Source organism: Chenopodium quinoa, unplaced genomic scaffold (assembly GCF_001683475.1).
Source record: "Chenopodium quinoa cultivar QQ74 unplaced genomic scaffold, ASM168347v1, whole genome shotgun sequence".
NCBI lineage: Eukaryota > Viridiplantae > Streptophyta > Magnoliopsida > Caryophyllales > Amaranthaceae > Chenopodium > Chenopodium quinoa.
This window is the reverse complement of record NW_018742733.1, coordinates 3,847,724-3,866,813: the sequence shown is the minus strand read 5'-3', so window position 1 is coordinate 3,866,813 and position 19,090 is coordinate 3,847,724. Positions and strand designations below refer to the sequence as shown.

The following is a 19,090-nucleotide window of genomic DNA, read 5'->3' as shown; positions in this document are numbered from 1 at the left end:
ATAAAAAATAAGTGTCTATTGTAAGAGATGGTGCATAAACAAGAGTAAATATGGGTGCGGGAGTGACTAGTGAGAGGGTGCATTAACAAGAGTAAATATGGGTGCGGTAGTAAGATGGTAAAAGCTGCTTACTCAAAACACGTATAAAATTGAATTGACATCATAAAATAAAAACACTTTAACATGGAATAGGTAAACTTTTCACAAAGGAAGGAACTAAGGGAGTATATACTTGAATTAGTTTATTGGTCGGCAAGTCATTGGTATAAGAAATTGTCATATTACAATGACAATTTAAATACGAGTAGTATACACGATTGTTGACTCTAAGCGAAGGGAGTACAAAACTCTTACAAAAATTCCTTGGATCGATATTTAATATTATACAGGCTACATCAAACATGTCCTCTCTCGAGTTAGACTTGCATACCTAGTGTTCCCAGTCCTTGTATCCCACAAGAATCAAACCCTTGCATCTAGACGACAGAGGGAGGATTGATATCAATCCTCACCTCAACCCATTTAAGGCCTTTTCTTCTCTTTATCAAATATCTGATCATTTATATTGGTCTTACTATGTAATTATGTGCTACCAAAATATTAATATGTGACTGAAAAGAAAAGATCACTAAAGAAACAACTGAAGTTAAGTAGCTACTTCCTATATACAATAAAACTGATACTTCAAATGCCAACACTCCAATTACAAAATTTTTGAGTCACGGGCAAAACATCTCTATAAGTAACTCAAATTTGGGTCACACCCCATGCAGTGTCAAATAACGCGGCCTCATTGATAAACAGACTATAGAGCATCTGAAGTAGCTTAATTACCGAATGAGCAACAAAACAGGTTTTCTTCCCAGTTCTGAGTATAGTTTTCTGCTTTTCACCTGATAATATACTGAATTTCAGCATGTTCTCTCAGCCACTCGAGCACTTTTGCTCCCTCCAGAACCTCTTCAACCTGAATAATTCAATATATAAACATTAAAGCATCACACTTGAAGAAGAAAGGAGTAAGGCAAGAAATAAAATTTTATGGGCAAACAAAAGGGTAAACCTGTCCTCTGACACGTTCTTCATCGTAGTCTTGCTGATGTTTCTTAAATTCTGCAATGGAGTTTTCAACCTCCTTGACCACTTCATCGGTTGATACCTGCATTCAGTATCATCAGCAAGTGGTATGGTTCTTTATAAAGTTACCTTTGATGCCTTAACAGCGAATAAGGAATTATGCGCTGAGGTAACAAGGAAAGTGTAGTTGGATGCTTTAGCATAAGAGAAGGGGACATTAGATGAAACTGTCCATGCTTTAGCTAAAAGATCTTTACCTGCAAATTTTCTCGTTTGAAAATATCTCCTACAGCCAGATTCTGTTTTATGATCTGAATTATATTTTCTTTCTCTTGTTCGATGTACTCACTTACAGTCTTAGGATTTGTCAAGGATGCCAACTGCTCGTCAGTTAGCTTCATTTGTGCCTATAAAATCAAATGGAAACAGAAAAAGAAAACATTAGGATAAATGACAGATGGATCATGTATTGTGGGAAACCCATAGGCTATTTCACAATGCACCTGGCAAAACTGGCCTAACTCAAATTAGCCTGAGCCAGCCGCCCAGCCCTGAATCGTACTTGTAATTAAGTGACTGATTTTGACCCAATTCTTTTTAAAACTAATACCGATTGATATTTTCATTATAAAATAATGTAAATTGACAATAGGCCCAAATCTGACCTAACTGTATTTGACCCGGTCCCTAGGCCTGAAACTGAACCAAATGACTTATCATCCAAATATGATTCAAGCCAAACATCCCATTTTCCACTTGTTCCTATTATAAATCACCTTCTAAAGTTCATTTTTTATCCTACTCTCTAGCCACATATTTGAGGAGTGAGACTAGCTTTGTAGCACGTCAAACCAAGCAAGCCTCTCAATTTATGGTTTTTCTTTAATGTGATCCAATTTACTTGGGCAAGTAGTCACGTTGGAATTTCCGCATCTCCCTCCCTATTATTATACTTTTCGGGAGCAAATTCCAATCTCGCTCATACTAGGACTGAGGAAAATAGTAAGTGCTGACCTGAACTTCAAGAAGTTTTGATCCAAACATCTGCCTGCCTTCTTCCTCATACAAGGACTGAGGAATATCAACTTCGACCATCTGTATTTAAAAAAAAATAAATTAAATTTAGAAGCTGTGACACCCTAATGTATGATTTACACTATTTTTTTGAGGTGTACTCTGAGTTCTTCAATGACCCAAAATAATTGCTATTCTAGAGAAGCTGGCACAGGTGAATTGAAAAGACAGCAATACCTTACGAATCTGGTCTAGGATTGCATTATCTGTTGCTTGTTCCTTGGCTGTTTTCTCCAGCTCTCGGCATCTCTGCAGCAAAGCTTCCCTGACCTGCAAAAATGTAGCATAAGTAAGATAATGACATATTAATCTCCTTCCTAAAGCCACCACAAGCTACAGTCATCTTAAACAGCTTACCTCCTCCAATGTTGAACATCCTGGCAGAAGCTGTTCAGCAAGGGAATCATCAAGCGGTGGTAGCTCTCTGTAAAATAGTTCTTTACACTCTACCTGGATATGAAATGTTCGGGTACTTAAATTATTATTTGTTTATAAGAACAATTATGTCATAATTGAACAGAAAATTCTATTCAAGGAAGAAACAACATTTTCTTTACTGTAGTGAAATACAAAATTTTACAGAACATATCATGCATTTTTGAAGTCAGCATACGCCAATGTATTTCCTAGGTAACATGAGGTTCTGCCAAAAGCACAATACTCACTGTGAATTGAGCTTGCACTCCACGAAGATCTTCTTGTTTCCACGATTCAGGAAACACAAGTGGAAAGGATTTTGTTTCACCTTGCCGGATTCCAATTATAGAATCAAGGAAACCAGGAAGAACAGTTTCAGCATCTTCTGTGTCAAAGTTGAAACCTGAGAACATACAAATCAATAGTTAAAGACTTTAGAGTTGATGCACGTTACCCTTGGCAAATTACCTGATAATACTTAAAGTGAGAATGACAAATCTTAAGCATGAAATGTTGAAAGTTTAGCACATAAATGAAGCCCTAACACTTCTCACATCACATAAATTATGATATTATTCTAAAGGGTGAAAATTCCCCAAAAGTAGCCAGAAAGCTGCATCAAATTCTGACAAAACCACTTTCTCACGAAATATTGCTTTTAAGAAATTGTGTTCCTGACTTTTAGTCGTTACCTTATTAAATTTTACGGGTCTACAGTTATATTTCGTTGAAAAGTGCAGTCCAAATTCAAGATAAGTCGATCATAGAATCCAAAGATTCCAAAGGATAACTGAGATGTTCACAATAATGTACTTTTCATAGAAAGTGGCTGAGATCATAGAAGCAAAACCTTTGCTCTCGGCAGATGGAATCTTTTGAGAACCTTTCCCACCTTCCTCAAGTGTTGCTGCTGATATATCCACTACCACAACATCACCAACCTGCATACAATCGATGATAACCGAGATATATATCAACTTCAGTATGCAGAAGAAAAAATAAGCAATTAAATAACATCAGTAAAAGATTACAGGGAAGTACTTAAAGATAGTAGATAATTTTTTTTAAAAGCTCATATGCTGGAATTCAGAGAGAGAGAGAGAGCATTAGACATTTGCACCACTGAAGAAAGAAGAATCAGTAAATCCATTTGAAAACTCTCTCGGTCTCGCACTGCATTTCATAGATTGGAAAAAAAAAAGAAAGAACAATTGCTTTCTGGCTAAAAAGTGAATTGTAAAATCCAGACTTTATCCTGAAATGGAGTTACCAAAAAGGTTGGATCTTATTTTGTACACACTCTCTCGCCAATCCATAATATTACTAGTTCCAAGATATCAGAACAACATTAAATGCTACTTCACACTACTAATGCAACTCGAACACAATCTATCTAACTTCTTATTATGGGTTGAAATTTCAAAAAAAAAAAAAAAAAAAAAAAAAATATATATATATATATACTTTGGATTAGAGGGACTATACAGTAGAACACAGATTAGAGTGCTTGACCATGATAGCCTAACCGTGCACGATTGAGTTATGATATCTAGCTTCTAGCATCTCATTTACGTAAATGAAGCTTTGATCAAATTTCTTTCATGATAGTAAATTGAGATATGCTTGCTTAAAAATAAAATAAGAACTTTTCCACTCTCAACAGTTACCTGAAGCCCTCTATCAGTCACTATTCTCATTAGACCTAATGTTTTATGGCGACGTTTTAGCTCTCGTTCGCAAGCTACCTCAGCAGTTATTTCATTATCTATTTCAACAACAATCTTTAAGTTCTTGTATCCATCTTCAGGATTCCATCTCACTTCAGGCATCACGTCTACGATGATATCAAACCTGTATGAATTACACAAAAATATGATACAAGATGCAGGCAACAAAACAAAACACATGAATTTAATTGTAAGATAAGATGGCCCCACATTTACTTGTAATCAGACTATCAAATCAGCTAAGCCCAATAAAAACGCACATGCTTAATTTTCAACCATCATATATTAAGTGTTTAGACCGATTTTATATTCAAATGAATGAAGCCTTGATGCTCGTGCAATGAGTAGGTTATAGCTTCATCTTCCCAATTTGCGTAATATGTGTTTAAGTTGTCTGACGTGCATGATACATATTTTAATCCAATTGTTACCAGAATACAACAGATAATTTTTCACATAATATAAATCACTTACTTCAAAGAATTTGATGAGGCATACATCTTCTCCAACTCTGCAAAGGAAGTAACGATTCTAACGGAATCTTGTAAAGCTATTTCATTTACCTTTATCAGATGACCAACAAAAAAAAAAGTAAGAAAATTAATCGGTAATCTCATCAAAGCAATTATTTTCACAATAAAGCATAGTGAGGCTAAACAATGAATGCAGAATGGTGCACTCATCAAGCAAAAAAATTGGTGTATAAAGGCATTCCACATAAATAAGAAAATTCTATTGCAATATATTCAAAAGGAAATGGATTATACCGATGACAAGGCATGAGGAAGGGTCCTTTTGAGTATAGACTCAATAGTAGCCCTTTCAACATTTCGCTTCCCAGCATAGCTAATAAGAATACTGTCTGGAACTTGCTTTCCAGGTCGAAATCCAGGAACCTAAGAAAATAAAATCATAACTTGTATGAATACGAGTAATCATAAGATATACATGAACTAAGTTTCAAGAAGTCCAGAAGGAAAGTGAGTAAAACCAACTCAACCAATCATTAAGGCAATACCATACCATTACTCCAATGCCTCTACAAGAATCCTGCCTAGAGCTGGGTAAGGAAATTCAGTATATGGAGTTTTGATTACCAAAGAAGTCAACACTCCTTGTACTATAACTGTAAAGAGATTGTTTGGGAAATTCCGTTGATGCATTATATGCTTAGTAATTTACATCAAGCAAGCAGAATTGTTCATTGAGACATCTGAATTAGTCAATTGTGACCCAAAGTCAAAAAAATTCCCAAGCAAACTGGTTCCAACTTCTACTGAGTCGTACTATACATAAGAATTCAACAACATCATGGATTAAAGGTGAACTTCATCCAAAAACATAAATATATGGACAAAAGCCCTTAGTAAACTAAACCACAGCACAATCTTCTGGCTCACATAAAGTTATAAAAGGGAACGATATCCAAACACATATCAGCACATCAAGCTTCAATGTGAATACAGGTCCTCAGAAAGGCATAATATTTCCTCCATCCCGCTTTGATAGGCCACATTTCGTTAAATGTCATTTTTAAAGGATTCATTAAAAGTACCATAGTTACATTGTTTTTTTAACTGAATCTTATGATGATAACTGATAAGGGCCAAATCCTTAGATATTTGGAAGTAATATGGGAAAATTCATGATAAATAGGAATCAGTTATGAAGTGGCCTATCATTTTGGGATTCCATTATTCCAACATAGAAATATGACTTATAAAAAGTGTGACGAGGTATTTAATTTAATCAGTAAACAAATTAGGTATATGTCATATTATCATGCATATATACTAAATTAATCTAGAGGGAACCCTATCATTTACAAAAAAAAACTTTCTAATAGGAATGAAAAGTGTGGAGATGAGCACCTTAGCCTGCTTCGAAAGCTCTCGCATAACTTTTTCATAGCAATCTTCACATACTTCTGATGGAACACTCACAGTCAACTTGACCTGACATGAGAAAACACATCAAATTTAGAGGGAATAGAGGAAAAATCAATTGAATTTCATGATTTTTTTTAAACTTACAACACAAAATTCATACGAAGTATAAATATATAGAAAAATTGAAATCACAGACAGTTCAATCATAAATAGGGAAAACAAAGATAACCCATTTATATTTTCCAATAAAAGTAAACTAATTAAGCAACAACCACATGATAATTCAACACTAAGAGAATAACCCATTTGGATTTTAAGTAAAATTTCAAGAAATTAACAAATACCCAATTGAGAAATCATCAAATTATGCTCAATAGTGCAAAAAGATTACAAATTTAAAGACCAACAAGTTGAACAATTACTCTAGAATTGGGTTCCTGAATCTCTGTGATGTCAAGATCAGCAGGAAGCCTATCTTCCTTTTCGGCATTCGCGGTCGAAGACGTAGCAGAGGATGAAGCAGATAAATGGGTTGGAGCTTTGGAAAATTGGTGTTGCAGGGCAGAGAATTGGCGGGAAGAAGGAGAAAAATGGAGGAATTTGTAAAGGGTGTTGTTGGATTTGGTTAAGCGAAGAGGGTGGAAATTATTGGTGGGTAAGAATGAGAAAGAAGAAGAACGAGTATGGAATGAAAGATTCATGGAAATTGCTGAGCTCCAAAGTTCTAAAGACATGGCTGTGCTATACTGGTTTTCAGTGGAGTGAAGAAGAGAGTGAGGAAGTTGTTTGATTGGATAAATGTAATCTGTCTATCATCTATGATATTTGGATATACCTATTCCCAGTTTATTGTCACTCTTTACCAGTAGTAATTTTTACGGGAATCCAGGTTACTCACCATTTTTCACAAGTCAATCAGCGTAATTATATAGGTTAGTGCTTGAGAATAGAGGAGAGGTAAGGAAACACCCCTACTCCTAAACAAATGTAATTATGATGAGGGTCCCTTGCCATCTCCACTAAACAATCTTGATTAGGTAATAACGGTAGTAAATAGCAATTCACATTATATGGTACTAGTGTACTACTTTTGCATAACAATTCATCTTAAAAAAAGGATGGTCTAATGTGTATTCATGGACACATGTTAAGTTATAAAAATAAAGTAAATAAAAAAATGTTGAACCCTTAAAGGAAATTTATAAACTTTCTCAATTTTAAATTAATTAATTAATTATGAAAAGATTCTGAATTGATTTGTTAGAGTAATCATATTAATGTAGAATCTTCTAAGTTACTTACGTACGAATATGCCTATGGACACACATTAATAATTATTCCGTTTTAGAAATACACAATTATCTTTCAGATTCTGAGATTGAATTTCATCTACACTCTCTCTTCCCCACCCCGCTCCTCTCACGAGCTTTATTTATTGTATTTTTAAAGAAAGATACACGTTTACAATTATGCTCATCTTCTCTCAAAACTAAAACCTCACTCGGGTAAATCTGTCTACCTGTTTTATGTCCTACTTTGTACTTAGTAGTACGAGTATATATAATTACTCTTCATTCCTCAACAACAATATCAAACCTCTTAAATAAACCATATCAAATTGCAAAACCCTCCATTTGAACCCTGAAGATAAAACAAAGATAAAAACAACAGTGAAACTAGTAAAAAACCACAACAACAACAACAATGGAGGGACCCTCCACAACCTCAAACACACACAATCACTCTCATTCTCACTCTAACTCGCGCCCTGTAAGAGCTTCCCGCTATTTGTACGGCAACTCTTCTTCTTCCTCCGCTTCTCCGGCCACCTTTCGTGGGCCCGTTCGAAGGTGGGAGAAGAAATGGGTCCACGTGTCTTCATCTCACTCTTCCACCCCTTCTAAACCTCGTAAACTATTCCTATCCAACGGTCTCAAACCATCTGATGCTCCTCTTCTTCTCTGTAAATGGACCCCACTTTCTCGTCCTCCCTCCGCCGCCTCAGAAACCACCGCCACCGCCGCCGACGACGGGAATTCTAATTCCGATCAAATCTGTCGTCGCAAGTTTCGGTATACTCCGGTGGGTCCTTTAATTTTCCCTTTTGGTTTAGGCCAATTTTGAAATTAGGGTTTTTGGGTAGTTGAATGATTTCAATTATATTCAATGCTTTGCTAGAAAAGGAAATAAATTTGATATATATGTAGTTATGTACCCTTTATTCTTAATTTTTCTGGGTTTTCAAAAAATTTAAATTCTCCCCCTTTTTTCTTTTTTTTTTTTTTTTATAGTAAGGTTTTAGGTAGAAAGCTAGGGTTTTTGGATGAATTTATTGTTAAATGTTAAAAAGATGAACACTTTCATGGATTTTGGTTGCTTTTACTTATAATGATGAACACTTTCATTGTTCATTTTTTTTTTCTTTTGATTGGTTATGAATTTCAGCTTGCATGATCATGATTTTGTTTAGACCCTTCTTGATGATGGGTTTGATCCGATGAAGTGACCTTAATCTTTGTTAACGTGCTTACTATAGTAATATAATATGTGTATGCTTACTGCTTATTAGTAATTAATTTTTGAATGTGTTAATAATTCATTAATTTGGGGAAGTGTTGAATTATAGAGAACTATTGACAAGTTGATTATCGAAATTCTTGGTGTTTGTGTTGTGGAATTTATTATGATGCCTTTTCTTTTTCTTTTAGAGCATGTTTGGTATAGTGTTTTTAAGGGGTGGAAATGGAATCAATTAATCCTTAGTCCTTACCATTACCAAGTGTTTTGGTATGAGAATTGAGAAGTAGGGTAAACATACTTCATTTCTTGAAGATAATCTTTACCTTCAATTTGTTACCCCCTATCATCCCTATGGTAACAAAGTTGTTTCCTTAGGTATACTAAACATATCATAATGGTAACATTTAACATTACCCTTTCCACTTCGTATATGTTTCCTTTCAATTTCTTTTCCTATATTCATGCCAAACATGTTATCTTTAACATGGAAACAAGTTGGTATATCTTGGTTTTTACTGGTTTAATTCAGTTTAATTCCAATGTTCAATTGACTAAAAGAAATTTGAGTTCTTTTTTCTGTAATAATGTAATGTATGTGCTTCCATAAATCTAGTAAGGAAATTTAGAATGCTATGTGTGATAAATAGGCTGCTATTCCCATTGATGATTATGAATTTTCCCTTGGTAATATTGAATGGAAGTAGAGCCTACTATCAGCTGCTATATGTGATTCCAAGATTTTCTAATTATACTTCTTACATCTAGATCAAGTGAACTCATCTTTAAATATCTTAGTTCTGTAAATTTTATGTTTATTATATGCTATAAAATCTATTTTTATTTTACTTTTACTTTTAGTTCAAGCTGACTGTCCACAACTTCCTTGGTACTTTGTAATAGGCTAGTGCTAGCCACTTTCGTGTCTGTTGTATGTGTGATTTAACATAATCGCTGAGTTTTAGACTGCGTGTTATGTGTTACATAAATCATGTCTTTCAATTGTAGATTACTGTTTTTGAGGAGAAGAAGAAGAAGAAGCTGACTGCAAAAGGAGTTGCCGATGAAGCTAAGTCAGGAGAAACTGACCAGTATGCAGAAAAGGCAGTAGTAGACAGTGAAGATATATATGGGTTGCTGGATATCAACACTGACCTCATGGGAGTACGTCAGGTAATAGTGTAATAAGTTAGTGCTAGAGTTACCTTAGCTAGTACTATTATTTTGATGGTCTACAGGAAGGGAAACCATGAAGAGAATTGATGTAGACAGATATCATCCGAGGTCCTAGGCAGCCTTAGCTTAGCTAGTTGTGAGGTATTAGTGTCCATAGATCAAGTTGAACCCATCTAGTATCCTTCACAATTTTTTTTTTTTATCTTTCTTTTTGTCTTTTTTAAAATATACCAAAAAGAACTTTTTGCTTCCGCAAACAGGCTTTGCCATTTTTATCATGGTCTGAAAAGTGAAAGTGTGTGTGTGTTATTTTACGTCTGGTGGGCGCATGTATGAAGCTTATCTCCCTTCCATCTCACAAGTACTCAATAGATGGTCTAAACTCTAAAGCCTTGTTATCCATTATGTAACTCTATGATGATAAAAGGGAAAAAAAGAAGAAAGGTGCAGGGATGAAATGGTATGCTGTATACAGTCCATGGCTGATATGGAGGTCAATATGTTTGCATGAATAAAATTTTGTATCGATCAGTATTTAATCCTTGCTCATTTGTTTGCAGGGAACCAGTGACGGTGATCTAATTTATACAAGGAGAAGCCACTTGAATCTTGGTCTGCACCTGGAGAACAAAAATACTCAATCAGGTCTGCAAAAAAGAGGATTATGGGCTCTTAATTGAAAGATTTCGCCTGTAGATAGTACAGAAATAATGGCTTTGGCGTTGTGGATCTTGCAGATTGATGCCATTTACTGGCTGTAGTTAACCAGGTAGTAGTAAAGGCTTTGTAAGTATGACATCCTATGCTCTTGTCAAGGATGGTAAATCCTGGTGCAACTCTAAGTTGCTTTAGATGTAATGTAATAACAAATTCCTTGTAGTAGGAATGTGTTGACAAGATAATTCTCAGTGTGCATATATTGGGCAATTACATCCTTCAGCCCTTTACTCATCCTCTATTGTCCTACACTTTAATTCAGGGATGAGATAGATTTGATTGCAGACAGCAAAAATGAAGACAGATAAACAGACTTTGCATTGCTGAAGTTATTGTATCAATGACCTGAGTTTTTGTGGGGTGGGGGTGGGGGGAAGATGAACCTATTCAACTTTGAAGAGCCATCTCTCGTACTCACAGGGACTTGAAAAGTTAATATGAGAGAATATAACATATTTTGTTAATAGGTAATGCTACTCAAATAGTTAAATATGTGCTGTATATTGGAGTTTATATATAGGAAATAGGCATGGGGTTGTGTTTGGTTGGAGAAAACTGAGAAAAGCATAATAATTAGAAATTCTAAGGGAAATGCAAATTCCCACAAGACATGGGAAATTTCTCACCAAGCCCCCCTTTGGTGATTGGAATTTCCTAGGAAAGCTCCAACCAAATAAGTTCAATTCCTAGGAAATTGATAAGGGAAAAAATTTCGTATAAAATAGGAATTCCCATAGGAAGGTACTTTTCACGTGAACCAAACGATACCTCAGTCATTTTTTTTTTTACAAATGTTAAAGCTACTTACAATTTTATTTAAGGAAATTTTGTCAAATACCTCCTTTTAAAAGCTTTTTTTTTTTTTGTGAGAAACCTCCTTATAATTTTTTTTTTTTTGTGAAATCATACCTTAACCAATTTTTTTTTTACAAAAATCATACCTTATGACAGAAAATGGGGTTTGACCCCGCTTTTCAGGCGTTGACCACCAACGTGTTTAACGGAAAACCACCACCAAAATTATCCCACCACCAAAGACCAGCCACCACCAAAATTTTCCCAAAATTATCCCACCACCAAAGACCAGCCACCACGCCCACCCCCACAACACCCACGCAAACACCAACAACCCCACCAATCGACACCAACAATAGCTGCAGAACTGAATACCGCACGCACCACCTCCAATCGCCACCAATTCGAGCCAACCAGACCCTCGCAACTCGCCTACCCCCACCTACCTGCCCAACCACTCCCTTCGCGGCGACAATACCCTAGGCGGTGGAGATGGAGGCTGCTGGGGATTTTGGGGCTTAATTGGTGCGAATTGGGGTTGCTATTGGTGCGGTGTTGCAGCGGTGGAGATGGAGGCTGCTGGGGATTGATGTTGTTGTGATTGCGCGAAGATAGGTGGTGCGGTGGAGCAGGTGGCGGTGATGTGGTTGCGCGGAGATAGCCACCGTGTTAGGAGGGTTCTGGTTGCGGTGGGAAGAGGAAGGAGAGGGAGGGTCGTCGACGGGGTTTGGGGTTCTGGGTGACGGTGGGGTTGGGGCTGGGGTAGCGTCGCCGATGGGGGGAACAAGGAACCCTAGATGCTGGCAGGAGGTGGTGGTGGACCGGTGGGTTTGGGTGGTTTTCCGTTGAATCCGTTGAACACGTGGGTGGTCAATGCCTGAAACCCCGTTTTCCGTCTAAAGGTATGATTTTGTAAAAATAATGCTGATTAACGTATGATTTCACAAAAAATATATATATATATATATAAGGAGGTTTTTGACAAAATTTCCTTTTATATACTACTCCCTCCGTTCCCTAATGTTTTTTAGGTTTGAAATTAAGCGCGGTTATTAAGAAATTGTGTAAATTTGAGGTATATTGAAATATTTCAATGATTGAAAGTACAATTTTATTGAAAATACAATGTTGAGCATTTGGGGTGAAGAAACTAAAGGAGAGATGAGAGAAAAAGTAATAAAAAGTGTTGAAAAACTATTAAAATAGTACAAAAAGTACAATAGCACTTTTGAGTAAAAAAAAATTGAAAAACAAGGGTAATTTTGTCCAAAACTTATGACCAAAATAGGAAAGCTACTAAATGTAAAGAATAAAAAGTAACACCCTAAATGAAAACGTAAAAAACATTTAGAAACGAAGGGAGTTTGTTAATTTTTTTTGACACTGTATAGCGTCTAATAAAATACTAAATTAATACAACCAAATATTCAAAATAACGTAAGAGTAAAATTGAATTGCATTTTTCAATGCTGGCATTGGACTTCTGGTCTGACTTGGTGCCAATTTGTGTTTCATGGGTGAGAATATGAGATGTTTTAGACAATGTTTTTTCCATCTTATTTTCAATTTACTATTGCTCTGTTCCAATTGGTTCCATTTCCCCCCTATAAGTTATTAAAATACAACTGCAGTTGACCTTAATTAGGTTGCGTATTTGCTTATAATTACCCGATTGACTCGGCATCTTGAAGCTACAGCCGATAACAATTATCCTGAGGCCACCAGTAAACTTAACCTGTGATCACTTCTGTTCATAAATACAAAGTAGAGCTAAAATGTTGTTTTGAAGCTCATTTCTGTTGTAATTGCAACAAATTTCAAGGGGAGGAGACAAAAAATAGTACCATGGAGGCAACAATGCTAACCTAGTGTCCAAAAGTGTTGTAATATTTAGACAATTGCAAGATTTGACAAAATTCTCCAGTATAATGGAGGGGCTCGCTCAGATAAGATATCTTGAGCTTCAAGAGCTGGCATCGTTATTTTCTACAGCAATGGTAACACCAACTTCAGCTGGTCGTATGATCCTGTCGTTGAGAGTGTAGCCCACCTGCAAATGCCGAAATTAAATTACTTCTCAGATAATCAAGGCCACTTTTTATAACAGGACCTCACTTCAAGCCATCTAATTGAGGACTTGATGACATATAACTATTTCAGTATATTCAAAAGAAAGCTCTATAGTCTAAATGTTTCTTATTTTGAAGACAAGATCAAAGTTGACCCCCTATGCCAAATCCATATAGTAGAAGGCCACTAGAGGCGCTGAAACTAAGAAAGAATAGCAAGCCATTTCAAGGTGAGAAGACATAAAAAAGGTTAGCAGAGAAACCATACAACACCTTTCATCAATGTTTTTAATAAGGATACATAGAATTCAGATAGCACAAGCCTATATGATCAAATACTCTTTTCTATTTATGCAGGGCTCTTCCCTTAAGGATTGTAAAAAAACAATAATACCAAAAAATAAGATCCAAAAACATATCAACAATACCTTGACCTCAAAACTAATTCAGCTTCACAATCAGATAATGTCTAATACCACAGCATGCCTTTAAGGCCCATAATCAACTAGTTTCATAAGACAACCACAGGCTAACACATGCAAAAACCCTCAAAATAGCTACATCCCAGAAGAGTAAACACATAAAAGTGACATAGAGAAGATAATTGCACGCAAGATAAACATACATGAGTAAAAAGACTAGATGAGCTAAGCTTATTACTTTTTAAGAACCAAGAAATTACATCACATCAACTAACGTTCTTACATTATATCTAGATCAGAGCACGGGAAATTACCTTGAGGACAACAGCAACAGTACCAGGAGGCTTAGAATTGTCAGGAACTTGAAACACAGCATTATGCCTGTTAGGATCAAATTGCTCATCGATAGATTCATATTTCTCAACACCAGCTTTTCTGAATACCTGAAAGAATAATGCTCTCTTAGCAAGAATATAATATGTGCAAGTGAAGTGGACGCCTAAATTAATCAAAATCACACAATCATCTGATCTGGATCAGATTAACTAAGACTTAACGTGGCAAATGGATAAACATGATACCGGTAAATTCTACTACCTCCGTTAAATATTAGTTGCAACTTTAGAATATTTTATATCTCACAAATAATACCCCAAAGTTGCAACTAATATTTAACCGAGGTAGTACAAAGTCAGCAATATAAAAAATACAAGTACGCTGCTAAAATTCGAACTAAGATGATGGGGAGGAGAGGGGTAGAAATCATGTACTCCGTAATAAAATTCAGATTACTAGGAGGTGACTAAAATAAACTAAGTGTATGTTGGAAATATTACCTCTGCAAGCTGCTTTTCAGTCATTTCTACACCTTCCAGAAGGGTTTTCAAAAGTGGCATTGCTCCAACAGTATCCTGAGAGACATCAATTTTATTGGCACTCTCTCTGGTTACAGAAGCTGCTCTGCCAAGGTTGTCAGCAACATCCAGTAGATTCTTTGCAAAACTCTGCAGTATAAGCACACAATGTGCCACAAAGTATTTCAGAAGTGCTACTAAAGGAAATGAAATAGAGACCAGCATCCAAATCATAGACACAAACCTGCACGGCAAATTTCTTTGAGTTCTCTGCATCACGTCGTGTTCTTTCCATGATATTCTCTAATTCGGCATAACTACGAAGAAATTTGTCTTTAAATTCAGCAAACTCTTTTTGTTTGTTCTCTAAGGTTTCCTCCTTCTCTAGCACAAGTTTTACCAGATCTTCTTTGGAAAGGTCATCCATGTTTTCCTTGGAATCTGAATCAGAAAAGGCAGTTCTTTTAGTGCCTCAACTCTGTCTTTTGACAGACTGAGACGTAGGTTGTGTATCTGAAGTAGAACCTGTTTCTTGACTTTGTACAGAAGTCTCACTGTCTGCATTAATTCCCTCACCTGATTGCTTTGCACCATCAGCACTACCATTATCTCCTTTTTTCTCAGCAGGTGTCCCCTGCTCTTGTTCAGGAGATGCAAAGGTTGACATTCCACGATGAGGGAAAGCAACAATACTACATATTCCATTATGCAAAGGAGATGCCTAACAAAAACATACAAAATAGCTTTATTTCGTAATTAAAACTTATGTAAAGAGCCAAATATAGATTAGCATGCATTTCAAAGAACATAAGTAAACATGCAAAATTCACCATCAATGTGCATTTAGAGAGGTCCATATCAGACATAAAGGCTTAAACTTCACATGTACAACTCCCTGAATCAGATAGCAGTAGCACTACGATCATAAATTGACACCTAAAATCCAATTTTCATCAAGGCAGGAAACATCATGAGAACACAATCTGCAAGTATACAACTCTACAAGCCGCCACAGATTTTAATGATAATTTAGAAAATCCTCTTTCAAGAGATTCCAAAAACGTAAAAGCTCTCAAGTTAAATACAGTAGTAATGGATGTATTGCAACTGAAGTAGTATACAAGATTTTGAAACATGAAAGGCTGGGACACAGGTAGTAGTCACATCTCCACAAAAAATTCCCCATAAATGCAATGCAATCTACAGTTATATTATGGATGTATGAATGGTTATGTAAGGCGTCAACAGGGTAAGATATTTCAAGAGAAATAACAAATTCCACTCTAGAAGGAAACGTCTGACGCTGAATATATAAAACTGTTTGTTGACAGATAACAAGGGAGTATAAAATACTTTGGCAAATAACTGAAGACAACTGTAAGCAGAAAATCTAAATTCACTCTCATAGAACATGTGATAACTCGTGTGTGAGTTTTCAATCCTACGAAGTCTAGCAGATATCCAGCTGTCAACCCTATGAGAAATCCAAAACAGGCACCTATCTTCTGGAATACACTGAATGCCGTAAAAGACATGGGGGCAAGGAAGAGAACAAAGGTCATTCTGACCCCTATATGATTATGCTTATCATAAGGCGTACAAACTTACATTGAAGAACAAAAAGTAAAGCAGATGGAAACTAAGAATGTAGAGAGGTATTAACAAATCTATAAAATTAAAACCAAATGTGGCCATAAAAGAAATACCGCAGCAACCCAACTGGATTCACTGCCTTCTGGGAAATATTTTCCCTCGACACCCAAGAAATATACTAATGGATGATCTTCAAAATAGTTATCTAGGCACCAATAAGCAGGAAAATTTTCAATTTCCTTATAAGCATTGTATCCTTATGACCTTAATGTATAACTATGTTTACCCCTTGCTAGTAAGAACCCAAAACAAGCTCCATTCTATGCAACTTAAGACTCCCAAATCCATGATAATAGTATCCAAATTTGACCAAAGAATCATCAACTCAGCAACTCCACTAGATTATTCACTATAAGGCAGCAATAAAAGGCTGAACATCAACGCGAAAGAAAAATAATTTGTCAATAAAACTAAATTATCGGATCCCAAAATTCCAGGTCACTAAAGCAGTAATGGCCATTTGGTAAAAAGGAGGAAAAAAGTAATGGTAAAGGTTAACGTGCTATTGCAAGAGAAGTTCAATGCTATCATTTGTGGTGATGCAACTCTGCCCCCGACAAGTTTTTCTTGGTAATTTTCCAATATCTTTTCTCTTAGCTTGCTTTCCTTAGGTCACCACCACTCAATAACCCTTCTAAAGTAGTAATGGGGGTGAAATATAAGTATCCAAATAAAACATGAGGGTAAAGTTTACTATGGGCAATGTCACTAAACTTCCCTTGCTAAATGCACAAAAATCCATCATATTACGGCCTACAATACAGGGCAGATTAATATGCATCATTGTTTGACAACCAACTAGCCCCAGCACTCAACAAGAGCAAGATAAAGAGCTGGAGTTAAATTCTCATCACTTACCCTAATATTTCAACTTTTCCTAGTGCATTAATAATTACTCCCTCCATCTCACTTTAATAGGCCACATTTTAATTTTGGGATGTCCCAAATTATTAGGTCGCATATCTTATAGATAAATTATGAAAACTTTCATATAAAGTAGTTCTCTTACTTTATTTAAGACTTGATCCATAATATTCTTTAGTTGCTTGTTTTCAACAATTGTATATATTATCAAAAACATTTATGACATATCAAAAGAACAACATGACCTCTAATCAAGTACAGCCTATTAAAGAGGGATGGATGGAGTATTAGTTAACGATTAGCTATTAAGAGATTATTTAATCAATTAGCATATCCTAAACAATACGAAGTACATTACAATTATCAAAATTTACATTTCTAGATATGAGAATGAGACCAAACTTCACGAAAATTTGCTCCAAATAGTCATATAACAAGTAAAGCCTTAAGCTTCCCTAGCAACCCAACAATATAGAGCAACAAAAAAGAAACTTCAAGCGAAAATGAAACCAAAAAAAGGTCAGAATATAAAAAATACTCTAATTCTACAAAAAAACACCTGATTCTCAAATTATATCAATTCTAAAATTTCAAAATGGTCAAAATGGGGACTTTAAAACAATAATCTTAATCTTTTAAAACATTGTTACAGTTCATTTAGAATCAATTTGGAACACAAATATCATAAATGAGCTAAATTTTTTTATTAAATTAACAAAAATAATCTGAAATTCAGATCATGTAGGCTAAATTCTTAAACCCCAGCAAAACCCTGCTAAACAAAATAAACCCCGATAATAATTTAAACAATTGACAAAAAAAAAGACAAAAAATCATCAAAAATAACGGTCAATTACCTTGCTAGAAACGTCGGAAAGAGAATGAAATCGATTGCATAGGACAGAGAAAGGGGAATTGTGTTGATGAAGAGGAGGAGGAGGAGAGAGAAAGTAGGCCCGACATTGGGAAAGCGTAGTTCTCGACGCTCTTCCCAAAACCCTAGTTAGCGACATTTTCGGCGCTTTGTGATGGAGAAATCTAGAGAGAGAAAGTAGAGAGAGAAAGAAATGGAAGTTGATGAATTGAGGGAGAAGGGAGAAGGGAGAAATTGTCTGAAGGTTAAACAAGGTTCTTGGAGAAGAAGCTAAAGAGGTGTACGAAACGACGTCGGAATGGGGTAAAGTTGCTTAATGGTCGTCGTTTTGGGAGTTGGTTGATAATATTTTGATTTGGATACGTGGGAGTTGTGATTTTGAGGGTTTTTGGAAGGGTTTAGAAGGTTTGACAAATGGATTAAGAACGTGAACATGAACATGAATGAAGCTAAATCTGAAAATAGAACCTAAAAATCTTTTAAGGGGTAAAATTTTTTCTAAGATATCAATGAATTCAAGCAAAAATAGAAGAGGTTCAATGAAGAACAAAAGAAGTTCAATAGAGAAATCAATAGTTTAGTGCATAAATTGAAGATGGTAAGGTGCTTCGATGGAGAAAGACGACATTCCTATTCCTTTGAGCTAAACCATGCCATTCATTTCTCAATTCTTTGTCGGTTTTTGTTCGTTGTTGAAAATATGGTGGTGAAAATGGTAGTTTACGAGTAAATTCGATGGAGGAAAGCACAATTACGGGATGAAGGGGAAGAAGAAGGAGACGAAGAAGATCGAGCAAGAAGAAAAAGGAAACAACAAAATAAAAATTAGTACAACAATCCCTATCCCTACCTTTAAAAAGTTTGAGTTAACTCTTACAAATAGTGTCTTCACATTATAGTCCTAAAAATATTTGTTTATATAATTTTTCTCATTAAAACTACCAATAAATAGAGTTATGGCATAA

General features: G+C 35.6%; 3 protein-coding genes across 4 annotated transcripts; 1 reads left to right on the top strand and 2 right to left on the bottom strand.

The window, feature by feature from the left end:
* Positions 1 to 350: 350 nt before the first annotated feature.
* On the bottom strand, positions 351 to 7,014 carry LOC110723923 (trigger factor-like protein TIG, Chloroplastic). The gene is made up of 13 exons (XM_021903337.1): positions 6,607 to 7,014; positions 6,167 to 6,250; positions 5,063 to 5,191; positions 4,770 to 4,858; positions 4,236 to 4,419; positions 3,419 to 3,509; positions 2,817 to 2,971; positions 2,509 to 2,601; positions 2,329 to 2,421; positions 2,092 to 2,172; positions 1,335 to 1,484; positions 1,064 to 1,159; positions 351 to 967 (listed from the first exon to the last, which is right to left on the bottom strand). The coding sequence occupies exons 1-13, from the start codon at positions 6,916 to 6,918 to the stop codon at positions 890 to 892; spliced, it is 1,635 nt and encodes a 544-aa protein (XP_021759029.1). The 5' UTR covers positions 6,919 to 7,014; the 3' UTR covers positions 351 to 889.
* Positions 7,015 to 7,710: 696 nt separating this feature from the next.
* Positions 7,711 to 10,828, top strand: LOC110723922. Its single transcript, XM_021903336.1, has 3 exons — positions 7,711 to 8,266; positions 9,710 to 9,874; positions 10,438 to 10,828. Exons 1-3 carry the CDS (start codon positions 7,889 to 7,891, stop codon positions 10,555 to 10,557), a joined length of 663 nt encoding a protein of 220 aa, XP_021759028.1. The 5' UTR covers positions 7,711 to 7,888; the 3' UTR covers positions 10,558 to 10,828.
* Positions 10,829 to 12,972: 2,144 nt separating this feature from the next.
* On the bottom strand, positions 12,973 to 18,542 carry LOC110723921 (protein GrpE-like). 2 transcript variants are annotated; one of them, XM_021903333.1, is made up of 6 exons: positions 18,109 to 18,542; positions 15,260 to 15,455; positions 14,979 to 15,175; positions 14,717 to 14,884; positions 14,195 to 14,323; positions 12,973 to 13,439 (listed from the first exon to the last, which is right to left on the bottom strand). In XM_021903333.1, the coding sequence occupies exons 1-6, from the start codon at positions 18,262 to 18,264 to the stop codon at positions 13,353 to 13,355; spliced, it is 933 nt and encodes a 310-aa protein (XP_021759025.1). In that variant the 5' UTR covers positions 18,265 to 18,542; the 3' UTR covers positions 12,973 to 13,352. The 2 variants fall into 2 exon arrangements, with proteins under 2 accessions (XP_021759025.1, XP_021759026.1); XM_021903334.1 differs by having other exon boundaries at positions 12,979 to 13,439; positions 15,311 to 15,455; positions 18,109 to 18,535.
* Between the last annotated feature and the right edge of the window lie 548 nt (positions 18,543 to 19,090).